Source organism: Acanthopagrus latus, chromosome 22, assembly GCF_904848185.1.
Source record: "Acanthopagrus latus isolate v.2019 chromosome 22, fAcaLat1.1, whole genome shotgun sequence".
Lineage (NCBI taxonomy): Eukaryota > Metazoa > Chordata > Actinopteri > Spariformes > Sparidae > Acanthopagrus > Acanthopagrus latus.
Window position 1 is genome coordinate 8,902,163 of NC_051060.1, and position 16,878 is coordinate 8,919,040.

Genomic DNA, 16,878 nt, shown 5'->3' on the forward strand with positions numbered 1-16,878 from the left:
AGTTAGGGAGAGTAGAGAGCAGAGCAGCGTGGTCTTTTTCTTGAGCCGTCAACATTTTATCCTCATATACCAGTAAATCCTATAAGCCAAAGCAAGAACCACAGAAACATGTGTCTGCCTCATGATTACATCTCCCTCTAACACCAAAACTGCATCTGTGGAAGTTGTGATGTTACACTCAAGTTCTGCCGTATTCACACACGACACACACCTCATTCTTTGCATCACCTGACACCTGATACCTGAAAGGTATCTGTAGCTATAGTGGTTTGCTGTGTGACTTAGAATGACAGCTGAAGAAAAGACGCAGAACATCAGAGGCATCAGAGTCTATACTGTTCAGAAAGCTACAAATTAAAACCTAAAATGTGATGTTTTTCTGTTTCAGGTACTGGTCTGATCTGGATGGATGACGTGGCTTGCGTGGGGACTGAGGACACCATCCACCAGTGCAAGTTTTCAGGCTGGGGCAAAACCAACTGCGGCCACGTGGAGGACGCTGGTGTGACCTGCGCCATCTAACACTCGTGCCTTCGTGACCCTGTCACTGCTGCAGAGGCCGAGCTTCGCCTTAAACAGTGCCTTAGACTTTTATGAAGACACAAGGATCACAGAGGTGTCACAGGAGCATGTTGTTTTCCAGCTGCAGAATAAGTGAAGAAGTGCAACCTCCCCTGACAAACCTCCATGTTGTACATGAAGTAAATCTGCAGCTTTTTATTAGATCATGATTAAACATTGAGATGGAATCATGGGAGCAAAGAAGATGCACACTTTTCAGACTTTGAGCGACCATATGAGCCGGTAGACGGGGATTGTCGCACGACCGGATTCTTCATCAGATTGAATGACAGAATCTACAATAAAGGCTGGAGGTCATCTTTTAGGTATAGCCCTCAGAGGCTCATCCAGCATGTGGAGAAAGCTAATGCAGCAACTTCATCATCCCAGAGCCTTCATCTGCCGGCCATCGCCTCCATGTTGCTGGGGAGCTGAGACGACACAACGAAACTGATAAGACAAGACAGTGTCATTGACAAAACTGATTTTTTTTTCATTTATAGGCAGCTGCTCTTCACAGTATTATGTAGGAATGGCTTTTGAGTGATGCTAAACATACCCAGTGTTGCCTTATTATGTATCGTTCAGCAATACATAGTAAACTGTCATTTGAGGATTTGCAGGTAGAACGCAGTGTGAGTCAAGTTGAAGCAGGGCTGAATTTAGGCCAAGATTTGAACCTTTTTAACTTTGGCTTTCACTTTTATTACTTTTATAGATGCCCTGAGGCATTATATGCAATCAAACATGTTGAGTACATGTCCTTCATTGCAAAGCCAAATTTATCAAATATTTTATTTTTATTAGTAAGATAGCAGTTTCCTCCTTACCTTTACTGGCAAATTCCTACGATTTATACGCTTTACTGCAACAAGTGTCATATTAAAGAGACTATAATGTTGTTGGGTTAAACATTTTCCTTGGTAAAAGTCACCCATACGAATCGTACTTGAATAGCAAATGTGCTTAAATATCAAAAATAGACGTTAAAATAGATGATACATTATACAAAATGTAAATACTTAAAGTACAAGTACCTCAAAATTGTACAACACTTGAGTATTTGTGCTTATTTACTGTTGATCAGCGCAACATGCTTGCATGTGTGTCCCTGTGCAAACAGAACAATCTCCACCTGTAAAAACATGGCCAAGAGCTCTTCTAGTGGTCAAAAACTCACACGGGGTGCCTTTAAATGGAAATCCAAGGTTTTAAAAATATTTTTCCTCATCAATATTTTTTACATTTTATACAAAGAGAATTCTTACCAAGAATTAGAATTATAACCAAGTAAATGTAGAATTGGGCAACTATACCACACTACAACAGTTGTTTTGATTCTGTTTTCCAGCACTCAGATTACACTCCGATCGACCAAAACAGGAAGCAGTTTTCAGTCAAAAAAGTTCTAATTAACCTAGTGTTTGTTAACTGTCCAGCATCCCAGGATTGACACAAAAGTTAATGACAAGATGGTGAAGTAAATGGAACAATTAGCAGCTAATGAGCCAATATTTTTCTTAATAGTTGGTGGAGACCAAAACAGAGCTAAAAGCAAAGTGATTATTGGGCTAACATCCAACTGATGGACACAAACACAATTCCAAATAAATGTTAACGAGTTCCGTGTCTGTTGGTTGTTTAAATCAGCAAATAATTGATTGCACATTGGCAAGAACAACTTCATGAGGAGATGAAATATTTTACAGTTGTCCATTTTCTTCTTGTTCTGAAGTTCCTTTTCCCACCAAGTGGCCAAAAACAGTGATTCTCTCACAGTTTTCATTTCAACATCAAGACGTCTTTTAACCTGCAAATCATCAAATGAGTCTTTGCTGTGTGCTTTATATTTATAAAAAATGAAAATCTAAAAAAAACAAAAAACATAATATGCAACTAACAAAGACTTTGGAAAGAGCTAGTGGTCACTATTTACAGATGAAATGATTATGAAGAAGAGAGAACAGATGAGTATAAACAGATGGATGCATGGACGCCTGCCCTGCACGATTTACAGCGGTGGGTCTGTCAGTGTTTACTGCCAAAAGTTGGGTTGTTTCAGCATTGATGCACATGTGTACTCACACACGCACACAGTAAACCAACTATAACAGAGAAGCCTTTTCTTTTGAGAGTTATGCCTCTCTCAGTGGGGTTTAATCTTTATGGCTGCCTTCAAATCCAAAAAGGTTGGTACCTCCCAAATGTTCTGGCTCACTTCTCCCTCTGAGCCAACAGGAGACATCAAGGTTGGAATGAAAACATATGCAGGAACCTGTCTCTGTACCCAGTCATGTTTTATATTTAAAGAGGGAAAACATTTGAGTGAACCTAAAAATATGGTAAACTCACTAACCCCCAAAAGAGCTGAATTCCCTCTCATCCTATATTCTGTCAGCCATCCTACTTTAAACGAACAAGAATTCTCTGGCCCCCTTTCTTTTTATGAAAATCAATCTGCCCACATGGTGTCCATTTAATAGTTTGTGATAAAATGTTGGATACGAATTTGACTTTTCAAGCCAGTGCATCTAGAAATGTCTTTCTCTACCTTGTGTTCAAGTGCCTTGGTGTTTGTCGAGGGGTTTCTGTTAAAAAAAACCACGACTCCACCACAGAAAAGACACATTAAAGAAGGGAAAGGGGAAAAAGGGGCTAGGGGAAAAGGGAAAATGAGGTGAGAAACCCAGTCTCAGTAGACTGGCTTGTCTCAAAAGAAGTTGTAGCAACAAAAAAGGGAATTGTGTGTAGGCGGGTAACGTGTACATTTTTCTTAAAACATTAATTGAATAACTCACTCAGTAGCTTCATGTCTGGTTCAAAAATCTGCGGTCATTTTGTACGCATACCTTTATTGTACTTCTTGGCATTTCCAAACAGCTACAAGCATAACTGACACATTAAAAACAGCACTGTCAACTCTGTGACCTACAAGGAAGCTAGTTTATTATCTTTTTCATGTTCTTTTGTTTATCCTTAAAGTAGCAATTTATAACATATGGCCAGAATTTTAGTTCAAAACATCAACAAAATCAAGAAACAGTGTATTTGTACTGTGTTGCAGAGTTAAAGCACGCTAACCAGCTAGCCTCTAGTCCTGTCCTATAATAACACTTCAAGAGGTGCAGTCAGATTTTGTGGTTAGTTTGCTAAGATAAACTCACAAAATATCAAGAGATATTTTTACATGTATTGTCCTTTACAAAAAAGAAAAAGACAACTGCACAGTCTCTGAATTCAAGTTTCTCTCCTTTGCAACAAGCTTTATCGCATTGTGAACTCCTCTTAAACAGTCTTGGTGTGTCTTTCCACAATCGCCTCTGGTTTGTATAAATAAATCCTTAATTCACAGAGTAAGATGAGAAGATATTCTGAATCTACACACTGTTTTCACCCGCTGCCAATGTCAAACTCTCTTTCTCCTTACCCTCTTCATGCCTCTGCTGCCCTGTCTTTTCATTTTTCGAAAGACATGGTCAGAGCTGCTGTAAATCGCCTCTGTACTGTATTTCCTGATGTCAATCTGACCTCCTCTTTGAGATTGTGTTCACCCTCAAGCTGCTCAACGCAGTTGTGCTAGGCCCCATTGGCCTTGGAGACTCCCCCTGTGATCTGAGGTACACAAACTCTAGGGTCTCTAGCTCCATGTCTAACCAATCTATGAGCTAATGAGCTAAAGTTAGCTAGTTACAGATAGCAAGCAAAGAGCGGCAGATGTCAGTTACTCAGGCATTACCTACCTTCAGATTCTGGCTTAATTTTACAAGTTACATCATTAAAGGTTTTCACTTTTTTCACAAGGTGTGTAAACTGTTTTCAGTAGTTATTTTCTTTTCACCATGATTTGGTTGTACTATAAAGAGAGTAAATAGAATAAATTAGATATTTACAAGGCTTTTGAGTTGTATACTTTCCAACCAATGTGTGCATGATTAAGTAGAATACTTGACAATAGACAATTGTCAAGTATCTGCTCTGTTTCTGTGTGCTGCACCAAAGTGTAGAAGACAGCGCGACAGCCAGGCCTTTGTGTGTCTCGTCCCGATGCCTCTTGTTTATCTTGTACGACATCACATTCAGCACCTCAGCCGTGGATTTAAAACTTAAAGCTTTGCCTTTCTAAAACAACAGCCAAAGAAAACAGCAAGGGCTCCATCTGTATATTTTCACTCTGCTTATTTGTCATCTCCTCTGTGTTTAATCAAACAAAATGATATTGGATGAAATTCCCGTGAAACATTTTCTCAGAAAATAGTTTTGTATTTTCACAGGTTCCAGTTTGTTTTATTCAAACAAACCTTTAATATTCATTAAAGCATGTTGAGCAATAGAGTGTTGTAAGAAGCAGCAGCTATGAGTGTAGAAGATGGTTGTGTTCTCATCTTTTGTTTCTTCACCTGTCAGCCACTGAAGAGAGACAGTTTACCATCTTCTCTTCCATTTCCTTTATTAGTAAAGGGTTGCAAAGGGAAAGAAGTAATAGCCAACTCTTTGAAAGTGACCATTTTTCTAACTTTTTCAAACCTCTGCATATAATGTTTATGAGAAAAGTGGTTGGTCTTCTCTGAATTTCATTCCTCATCATGTTGTCAGATCTTTTCCGGCAGATTTGAACAGTGGAGTTAACTCTATTTGCTGCAGGGTTATAAATGACAAAATGTACCTAAAACAGATTTACGGCAGTAGCTTCTCGTGCCCAAGACCATGACAGCTGTGATCTTGAATTGTAGCCTAAGCTAACTACAGCACCACACAGGCAGTAAATACGCTATCAAAGGGACTATACACTATACTTGTTAGGTTTAAAAAAAAAAACAAAAATATAATATGTAAAGTGTAAGGGCTAGAACCTGAACAGGACTGGATGTTAAAAAAATATAGAAATGATACATCTTGAATATATAACTTCAAACATAAAAAAAAGTATATGTAGCTATCTTTTAATATTTGCAACCGAATCACCAGAATAAATGCTGGCAATGTGTGTTTCTGTAAACCAGGATATGTTGCAACTAGATGTTTCTTTGGACTCAGTTTAAAACTGTATGTTGATACAATGCTGTGCTCATGATCTGGTTGGATTTAGGCACAAAAATACACCTGGGCTAGGAGAAAATCATGTTGTGGCTTTAACTAGTGTTATCTGTTTCAGTTGCCATTAACATGAATGAAGATAGGGTTAAGATTAGGGATAGGGTAGTAGTGCGCATACCTCCGCCCAACAGTCCCCTTTTGTACTCATTTATAGTACAAAACTCACTCATTTAAAAAAAAAAATCAAGATACATGCATTTTTCCTGAGAAACTGCGACAATAATGAGAAGATGTCCTGACTTCCCACCAAAAGCACAGCTGGAAACTGATGTGATGTATTCTAAAATATATATATATATATATCTCCTGGGGTTTCACAGTTACAAATGTTGAACGCAGTCTTGAACAGTCTTGATACGACAGTCAGGTCACAAAAATGTGTGACCACGATATGCTGAAATGTCAATATGACACTTAACCTCTGACACGTACAAATCTGAATGTATCAGTTTGCTTTTGTTCTAGCGACTGGATGAACATTCAAAATTTTAAGGTGTAATCAGTCACGTGACATTTTTGTCTCCAAAACTGAAGTTCCTGGTATATATAAATTGTTTTTTAAAGGCTGGGAATGGTGAGATTAGTGGAGACCAACCACATATGACAACCTAATTGGCACAATTCAGCCGGCACAAATACAATATGCAATACCAGTGTTTTTTTTTCTTCTCTCAGCTTAATGTGTTCTGATTGATGTTCCTTTTCTGTGAAGTTGCGGCCTATCGGATATCAGAAGGATAAAACAGTAGTAATGTGATTTCCTGATTGGTCAGAGGCTCCTCTGACCTCACATCAATGCTTTTGGCCTCATGGGGTCAAATAACTCGAATACCTTGAAAATGTAAAGCAGCCTATTACCTTTGAAAGTGAGAACACACATTGCAAAACCATGTGCACTTAACCACTTATGTCATTTTTTTTGTGTTTGGTTTTTTAACTTGGTTTTACAAAGAACTTACTATGCTGCTTTGGCACACTGGCTCTGAGCTCATATGCGTATGCACGTGTCTGTTCTTTATTACATTGTGCTGGTCATAACACATATAAGGGCTATGGAGTTACATACATCATACATGATTATGTCAAGAAAATACTTGATAAAGTGCTTCACGTTAAAGAAATACACTCTTTACTTTATGTTCTGTTTGTACCACTCAATGCTGTATATGCACTGCTGAAATAATAAAAAGTAGATTTGTTTAAACAGGTGAACGTTGTTTTCCCTGATAACACTGAGTGAAGGTGAATTGGAAACAGGCCCTTCAGCAGGTGAAGAGAGAGGGAGGAAGTTGAGTTGGACGTGTGTGTGTATGAGTTCCACACATGATCACAGGCGCAGGAGCACGTGGACGCGTACGTTACGTGTGTGCGTTGCCTGACGGCTCTGAGCGGTGATTACAGGTATGAATGTTTCCACATGTTGGCCGGATGTAGAAATGATCACCTGGTCTCAGACACACATGGCCGACAGTCAGAACAAAGACTACGAGGCCGGTTTGATTTGAGTCAACGTGGTTTCACTTATCCTCCAGGAGGGTAGGAGTTTATACGTTTTTATTTGATACAGTAAAATGTAAAGGTATGCAAGTGGTTTTACACATATGGAGATCAGAAACACTAACACGCTGAATTGGTAATATCTTCTCTGGAGACGTATGTATGTTTGGCTGTCACATGTTCACGTGATCTCAGTGTGACAATTCTGAAAATACCATCTTTTAGGTGTTATTTATGTTAACATGGTCATTATAAATTCATGTCTTGACCGGGATGAAATTTGGACATGACTAAGCTGATTTTAAACACATTTCTGTTCAAATATGACATTCACTAAGGAGTAAACAACCCAGTCGCCAGAATAAATTTTGGCAAACTACAGATGTCTTGACACTTTATATCTCTTTATGTGGCAGATTTGTGTTTCTTTAGGCTCAGTTCGTAATGTTATGTTGTGATATTACTGTGCTTATTGTCCGGTTAGGTTTAGGCACAGAAAAACACTTGGTTAGGGTTTGGAAAACATCATGGTTTGGCTTAAAATATCTGGTTCGATGGCCACAAACATGGCTGGAAAATGTCTTGATGTCAAAAATAACCAGTGCCAACATTCATCCCCTCGTCATCCCAATATGAAAGTCATATGTTTAGAAGGTTATTTAGATATGAACTTTTGATACAGTGAGTATTACACAAATTTAAAGATATCAGAAGTTTGAGGAAACATAAAATGCAAACATTATAGGGACTGGTCTGGGAGGAAACCTGAACTTCATGTTCATAACTGCTTGACTGATAAAGTAGTTTTGTTCTTCTGTATATAGTTTTAGAGCATTCATTTGATACATCAGTTGTTGTTGTTTCCACCTAACATCGTTTTGATAAGCTTATGCAGCATCACAAAATGTATTTCCGTCCAGAGCTGTATTGATTCTTTTGCCAAGATCTTGTTGCTATTTAAATGCCCAAAAACAGGGAGAATTTTTTTTCTTTTTTTTTGGTAAGTTGGTAAAAGCTGCTAAAAATATTGTTAAAATTGCTTTCACATGTGAAATTATTATTCTTTTTTAATGCAGAAAGATGAATTTCACATGTGATGTTTTTATAAGGACAGGTTTTGACATTCAGCAGCAGTCCCCTGGCACACCCTCCACAACTCCTGCATGTCACCTTAACCTATACTTGACAACCACTGTATTTAAATAAACCAACAGCAGCGTCTGTATCTTCGTATGTGAGGATGTGCAGTTACATGACATGCCTTGCTCTGATTCTACGCTCGCGATAAATAAAAACATTTTTACGGGGTCCTCATCCAGAAGGAGCCACATCCAGAGATCGGGCGCATGAAACGTTGCTCCAATTTTTGGTTTGACCACCATGAAAAAAAAGAGAGAGAGAGAGAGAGGGGAAAGTCAACAGATGCTTTTACTTCTCCTCAACATCAACTCCATATGACACGGCTGCCATCCCTCTATTTTTATCCCATCATTTGACATTAATGATCGCTGGTTAGACTGTGGCTTTGTGGTTTATGACGGGTCTAACAGTGGAGAGGTTTTTGTTTTTAAGTGTTTTGTGTCTGTGCAGGTGAGAAGAAAGTGCCATACTGGAGGACAGATGCTGAATGTTTGCGCTGCAGCCAAATATTTTTCATGGGCTGCAGTTCTGTGTGATTGTAGATGTAGAAAAGCCACATTCTCACCAGTGGAAACCACAACCAGAGAGGGACAGAAACCATCTCTTGACACATAAATCCTGAGTGGCCCTGCACTTGTTGTGGAGTGTCTGATATTTGGATATTGAAGATCTATTACTCTATAAATGTTTTGTTTACTTATTCAACATTAGGTAATGTATTCATTTATTACACTTTATTCATTAAAATGTATGATTTTAAAAGATTTGAGTCAAATCCTTTCGTTTTCTATAAGAACCACATCCAGAGATCAGAGGCTTGAAATGACCCAGAGCTTTGGTCCTTTTCCTTTTTCATTAACCACCATAAAGGAAGAAGAGAAAGGCAGCAGTTGCTTTGTGGATGCTGTCGTAGCAGAATATTAATAACCGTGACTTTAGAAAAAAAGACCTTCAGCAATCACATATGGGTGTAATATCCGTGTACTTTCTGGTTTGTGGCGCATTAAAAGTCGTGGGTTCCTATCAGCTCTATTTTCGTAGATGTGTACGTGGTTAAAAACTGTTCTGAAAAGAGCATTTTTTCGTTGTTTTTATGATCATTATAGTTCATGTTCTGAACCAGATGTGGGCAAGACATCCAGTTTATTCCAGCATTGATTTCTTCAGCTATGAGGCTGCATCATTTTACATTACAAGAAGTCTGGTTTACATCTTAGCCCAGGAATAAAACTGGACTTCATGGTCCTTAAAGGATCCCAAATCCTCTCACCTGTGGCGTTATTTATCCTTACATATTGTTCGGTTGAAGTTGAAGAGTTTTCTAGATATTTTATTTACATATCACAGTACAGAAGTGTATATCTACTCATGGACAACTGGCCCTCTATCTAAGTTTACATATATGAAGTATAGTAATTGGTTGGTTTGAGCCTTTTTCTTTGTTGTGTCTCCATTATCCTCCCTGTCTATGGGCCCTTTTTCAACAGTCCCAGTAAAAGACAACTTAAACCTCAAATTTAAACGTACAAGTATATAAATGGCAATAACATCACTGCATTGGGTTTCTACTTGGTGTTTGTGGCCTTGCTCTGAACACCCTGATACCAGGTACTGGTTGGACCTGCTACGCGTATTCAGTGTAGATATGTGTACATGTAAGCAACCAGGACGCGCGTTCATAAGCACAGCAACACAGAGTTTTTAAAGAAAATTGCGTAAATATGCTAATGCAGGAACCTTTTCCAAGCAGCATGAATCATCCATGCAAATGAGAAAATAGACAGGAGTTGACTCAAACAATAGTCTCTTATTTTTTTCTGTAAAACACTAAATAAAATGGAATTGTTTTTTACTTGTTCATGACAGTTAGCCTCCTCCTTTGTCTTACTGCCTGTTCCTCTGCGGTCTGACCAGAGTGTAACCCATCCTTATTCTATAAAATGCACCACAACATGTGGCAGCGGAGCCCACAAACATGAGCTCATTTCCCTCAAGGGGGAACGACGAAAAGACAAAAGCAATAGTCCCAGTCTTCACATTCATGTCCATTTGTCATCAGACCACATTCCTTCTCCTCTTCCTCATAATGAAACGGTTATCCATCCGCACAATGAGGAGAGCAGGCCGGGAACATCTGCAGCGTGTGAAGGAGATGAAACAAAAATGGGATCATGAGAGTCGAGGTCGAGGTCAGCTTCAGCATCTGAGTGAGGAAATTCTTTCGGACAAGCCCCCGACATTAAAGAAAGGACAGACACATGCTGGGAGATGAAATTTAAACAAATCTCCTCTTTCTTCATCTTATTGCTCACATGTGTCTGTGAAACTGTCTCCGTGGCACCTTTAAATCATCACTACATTTTATTACAAGGCTCACCAATAACCAAGCAGGTGCGGCTGATTATCATATAAAGGATTGTATATCATTTAATAGAAAAGCTCCCAAATACTGTATTCCAAAACAGGTGCTTAGCATAAGGATCCTAATCAAGGAAAATGATCAAGAGGATTGAAACACAACAGCAAAAGTGTACTTCTCCATTGCAAATAAGATTATTAGGCGCTCAATATTCATGATAATATTGATTTTAGTAAACACAAAGATAAACATTTGATGGAAGAGGCAACATCATATTTCTCAGCATAAGGAAAGGTGGTGATTAGTCATCTCAATAATGATCTCGCCATTATATTGTTTTAGAGGTAGTCCGATGACACTTTAGTTTATTGCTATCTATATATTTTTGTTATTTTATGTTATTTTTGTTGTACTTATGTTTTATTTTTGTAACTTACGGGCTACACAGTTTTCCATAATTGATTTCTAAAAAGTGCTATTCTTTATCCTGCGAATTAATCATGACTTACTGATGCTCAAAATACTGCATATATAGAATCATTGGTGCAAATCTATTTAGAAAATTTACAGTCCCGCAATCCACTGCCATAATTCTACAACGTTACTGACCTCTGCTGGTGAACATCTCTATTACAACTGTAACTTTATTCATAACAATGTTGAAATACTTTAAGGGTAACGCTGTGGCCTTTATATTTTTACAAAATATCATCAACACTCATTAAAGTATTTAAAAACAACTGACCTATATTTGATTTACTCTCTGCTGTTGTCATTTTTAAACGCGAGCAACACTCGCTCTATTTGTTCCTACGCGGCATCCGTACAGCGAGTGAGGCACATTTTTGAATGTTCGGCGCGTTTTAACTGCAGCAGTTTTGTTGTGACAGAGAAAGGAAACGCAGGTAATGTTACATTTATGGACTAAATGATTAAGTTAGCTGACTCAAAACACAATAATGACAATTTTAATCGTGCTTTCGTCATCTTAACACCAGGAACTTATCAAGTGATTTAGCGGTTGACGGTAATTTTAGCTGCCGTTTACGCTACGTTAAGTTTGTCACTGCTGGATAAATGTTCACAAAATATTGTTATATCGTTGACAGTCAATCTATCTAACAGTTTATTCGTTTTTAACTTAACTGAACACTAATTTACAGCTGTCTCACATTGACAAGATTTCTCTATTTAATGTAGCATTTTGAGCAGACTGACGTTCACAACGCCATTAATAATGCGGGTCCATTAAGCCAGACTCCATTCAAAATTTGGCGTTTTTTGTCATAATACTTACTCATAGACAACATTCACTTCATATATGCTGTGTGGCTAACTTGAGATACCTCAGATTTGAATTCAGCTTGTATTGCATACACGAAACAGCACTTGCTTCTATAAAACATTAACCTTTTTAAGTCATGTTATAGTACAAGCATTAGGAAAGTTTATAGTGTTTCTCAGAAAGTGAAGTGTAGCTCAGTGTATATAAGTTAGACGTGATGCGTTTGGGTCATTAGCCGTAACACACAATATGTGTTTCCCCCTGTACAGAATGGCCACACCTGTCACCGATGAGGGCGCGTTCAAGACCCCCAAAGCTGTCAGAGTCAAGAGCATTGGAAGCAACGGAGGGACCCCAGTCACCATCCCTGCTTCACCTTTCATGAAGAAGCTGGGCTGTGGCACTGGAGTCAACGTTTACCTCATGAACAGGTATGTAGTTACATTGATTTACTCGTCACTTACCATCTATTTCGTCATTTGTTCTCTGTGCTGTGCTCCTGACAGTTTGGACAGGTTTTGTTCACAGGTGAATGTGCATGCCAGGCATTATATTTGAAATATCTGACAGGGCCAGTTGCAGTTTTATCACGATTGGTTCATAAAGAATACTTCTGGGATAAGAGGACATCCGCTGAAATGTACCTTTTATTGAAAAAAGAACAGATACATGTATTTTGGACACATACCGGATGGCCAAGGAGAGCCTAAACCTTTGTTAAAGAGTATTAAGTCAACATGATGTATAATGCGCTTATAATTAGCAAGTCCTTATTAGTGGTGATGTTTACCAAAATACTGCATAGGAACACTTTCATGTCTGTGTTAAAATAATATGAAAACAAGTCACTCTGTAATGTGTTTTTTTGTTGATTAAATTTATCTTAGAGTGGGAAAGCTGAATGCGTCTCCCTGGGCTGTCAAGAAGATCAACAGCAGGTGTGCAACCCAACAGATGGCGGTTTACCAGAAGCGCCTGAATGCTGAGGCAAAGCTCCTGAAGGGGATCAATCATCCAAATATTGTCGGTAAGACATGAAACAGACCTGTGGTACCTGTGGTTGGGTTCTTCTATACCATAAAAGTGAAGTTCAAGGATACAATAATTCTTCCATGTATTTGATTACATGGAAGAATTAATGTATCCTTGAACTTCACTTTTATAGTTTTTTTTATTTGTGTACAGGAATGCCTTTAAGGGACATTTCATACTTAAGCAAGCAGTCACAGTTGATCATAAAAGTGATAGAGGCCTCCCAACACATACTCCAACGGAACAGCGACAGCACTTCCCCTCCACAGTGGCCACTGGATTCCATATTTCCTAAATTTTCTAAATTATGAAACATACAGGGAAAAACTATCTTGCTAGTCATTTGTTGTTTGGATGAATGTGGCCGCAAATGCTTAAACTTAGGCTTTGTTCTGTTCTGTCATAATAAATGTATTTGTTTATTCCCAGGGTTTCGTGCCTTCACTACGGCCAAAGATGGATCAAAGTGTCTGGCCATGGAGTACGGAGGAGAGCAGTCCCTCAACGACCTGATAGAGAAGAGGAAAGAGGATGGTCTCAAAGCCTTCCCTGCTGCCAACATAGAAAAAGTAGCGCTGCATGTTGCTCGTGGCCTTCAGGTAAGTCATGGACTCTCTCCTAACTAGATGGACTAATGTCACACATGTGTAGCAAACTCAGGTGACATGATCTGCTGCTCTTCCATTTCTTTCTTTTAAAAAATTAAAGCTAATCTGTCCTCCTGTTCATCCCAGTCAACCTCCAATATCCTGAAAAGTTATTCTTTTACCAAAGTGAAGAGTAAAGTGGGGGAGAGGGGGCAAGTTTCAGTACAAACTCTGAATTAAAGTCCTTTTCCAGCCCTTTATTTATGTCTTGCTGTTTTTTTGAGTTACAAGTCAAGAAGAATAAGTGAAGACATTGTTTTTAGATTAAGTATCTGTGGGAAATCAACAAAAACCCCACTGAAAACATCACTGTTTAATTCTTTTCCCAATTAGATTTCCCTGATCCAACTTTTCATTTGTTTTTCGAGAGCATGATTGTTTAACAGAAACAAAATAAACACAGAAGGAAAGCGTTATGTCACATGTATCAGGGAATGCTTTGTTTGTCTCTACAGTATCTTCACAATGAGAAGAAGCTGCTGCACGGGGACATGAAGTCATGTAATGTTGTCATCAAGGGCGACTTTGAGACTGTCAAGATCTGCGATGTCGGTGTGTCTCTGCAGCTGGACGAGAACATGAAAGGTAATGATTGTGTCGAGGCAAAAGTCATCCAAATAGCTCTGATTTCTCAAAGTGCTAACTGTTCAGAGATAATACAGACATCTGTATTTGCCCGAAGTATGTAAATGTTTAAGCTTTAGTTACAGAGACCCTGTCACCTTGGATGTGGATGGGCAGGGAAAAATATGGGACTTGGTCGAGATTTTGTTCAGACCCAAAACAATGAACCAAAAGGTTTCAACTGAGCAGATACGATACTGAGTGTGACGGATATTTTTAAGCGTTGACTTTAGACCAATAGTTATTTTGCTGAAGATAAAGATGACATTGATGTCAACAAAATTCCATGGAAAGACCAACACCAAAAATCTCAATACTTTCCAGTTGCCCAGCTCTGACTTTGGCACTCAGCTGAGCCCACTGGTTCCAAATGAACAAAATAAACAGATTAATAGGTTTCTTTCAGCAGCACGATTTTCATCAAACATAATTGAAACAAGAGTGCATTTGCGTGTCTCTGTTTGTGATAGATAGATAGATAGATAGATAGATAGATAGATAGATAGATAGATAGATAGATAGATAGATAGATAGATAGATAGATAGAACGCTAATTGATCCCAAGGGAAATTAGGCTTCCGATGGCTTATATACCATTTCCAAAACACCAATCACCAACCGTTCGGATGGTGTGTGTGTATATGTGTGTGTGATCATGGAACAAAGCACAGAACTGGCAGAAAAGATGTGGGTGGAAATGATTGTTTACAACAGCTTTGTTTCTGTTCCCAGACAAACATTAATTCTTCAGTCTGTTCTTGTGCTTTCCTGTCATCAGACAGTGGGGGTGTCCTCCATTTTGAATTTGATTTAAACTAATTGTTGTCTTCTGGATCTTGCTTTGAACATGTGCTTTGTATTTAAAAGTTATACCATTGTACAACCACAGACAGATGACTGGTCTTTTTATTTTTGTGATAATGGTTAAATTCACAATGTTTCTCTTCTCTCTGTCCTCAGTGTCCAATCCAAAGGCGGTGTACATCGGCACAGAGCCGTGGAAACCAAAGGAAGCTCTGGATGAGGAAGGAGGAGAGATCACTGACAAGGCTGACATCTTTGCCTTCGGTCTGACTCTCTGGGAGATGATGACCCTGGCCATGCCTCATCTGGAGATGCTGGACGACGTTGATGAGGAGGATGATGGTGAGATGCTTTGTGACCTCTGGAAGCATTGATATTTACACTCTTTACATTTGTATGCAATTTGTAATTATTTTTCCTTTTACATCTCTCTAATTTTACCTTAAATTTGTATTGTCTTATAAGTTACAAGTTAAAAATTAATCAGAATCTGTTTAGATGTTATAGCATGTTAAAAATCCATCCATCCATATTTCAGAGGACTCCATTGATGACAGTTTTGATGAGGACTCCTACTACGAGAAGTTGGGGACAAGGCCGGCGCTGGATGCTGAGGCTCTGGGCAGCTCGTACCGCAGGATGGTTGAGCTCTTCTACCTCTGCACAGAGGAAGACCCCAAGAAGAGACCCTCAGCCAGCCAGATCGTCCAGGCTTTAGAGAGCAACGGCCCGCTGGATAAAACTCCCAGTGAGGTGATAGTTATCGACTGATTTACACAACTAATTCTGCATTTCGATCTCAGAGCTACAGGTCTGATTTAGATCCACACTGCTATGTAATGACGGGTTTAAGGACTTTTGTCAGGGATTTATATTAAAGATTGCGGGGTATATAAACACAACGTGAATCCATGACAGTTTATCCTATTTACTGGTTTATTGTGCTAACTCAGAAGTAGAAACCGCCAGGAAACCTAAATGTTGTTGACATGAGCTACAAAATCGTTGTGTAATCTCTATACTGTACATTGTTTTCTGTTGACACAATCATGAGGACATTCATCTTGTCAGTTATTTGTATGTTATCTTTCCCCCCATGTATGTGGACTTTTTATGGTTTCAATGTTTTTACTTTCTTCTCCTGAATTCTTCTTGACGAGTCTGTATGTTTGTTTGTTTCTCAATGTCTGTAAACTTTACTTCTTGATCAAACTCTTGAGCTATTTTTATTTTACCTTTTCAATGTCTTGCATATATTCTGCTGATGTATCAGTGGCCAACATGTAATTGTGGGTTTAGTGGTAGATTGCACTGCAGCTTTAGTAAACAGCAATACTATCTGCTTTTGTTTTTTAAGTGTCCCCCACATATTTTCTATTGTAAAAAGACATTCAGATAGAAAAGCTTTGTGTATAACTATACAGAAGCTCAATGTAACTCTACAGCAAGCAGCAGGTGGTCTATGCTTGGCATAAAGGCTGGGAATGAGGCAAACAGGCTGGTTCTGCACAACAAATCCACCTACTAGCAACCTAATTGTGCGCAAGTCATTGTAAATCCACCACTTTCTTTTTTTCCTAAGATTAAACCATCTAACATTGATTATTGAGCTTTAGAAGTGCTGGTTGACCACTTTTGCTACCTTCTGATAGGGGCCAGGCCAGCTTTTTCCAGTATTTTCTTCAGATTTACTATACAAACATGAGTGAGGGGATGATTCAGAGTTAAGGTAGCATATTTTTAAATTAGTTTATTTCAGTGTGACAGAAAAACCCCCAATATGATAATCAGAAATGGCTGAAGATCGGCCCAACTAATTGGTCTACCACTAGTTA

The 16,878-nt window shown here is 38.7% G+C and overlaps 2 protein-coding genes across 5 annotated transcripts in view; both read left to right on the forward strand.

Moving 5' to 3' along the window:
• scara5 (scavenger receptor class A, member 5 (putative)) overlaps positions 1-6,861 on the forward strand; it is an 80,735-nt gene extending 73,874 nt beyond the window's left edge. For all 4 annotated transcript variants that reach the window (XM_037087244.1, XM_037087245.1, XM_037087247.1 and 1 more), the window contains one exon: positions 389-6,861. In XM_037087244.1, coding sequence (XP_036943139.1) covers positions 389-522 — 134 coding nt within the window. In that variant the 3' untranslated portion in view covers positions 523-6,861. The remainder of the gene's footprint in view (positions 1-388) is intronic.
• A 4,548-nt stretch (positions 6,862-11,409) lies between these two features.
• pbk (PDZ binding kinase) lies at positions 11,410-16,636 on the forward strand. Its single transcript, XM_037085788.1, has 7 exons — positions 11,410-11,556; positions 12,206-12,367; positions 12,824-12,963; positions 13,398-13,567; positions 14,071-14,200; positions 15,200-15,385; positions 15,582-16,636. The coding sequence occupies exons 2-7, from the start codon at positions 12,207-12,209 to the stop codon at positions 15,812-15,814; spliced, it is 1,020 nt and encodes a 339-aa protein (XP_036941683.1). The 5' UTR covers positions 11,410-11,556; position 12,206; the 3' UTR covers positions 15,815-16,636.
• The last annotated feature ends 242 nt before the right edge of the window (positions 16,637-16,878 follow it).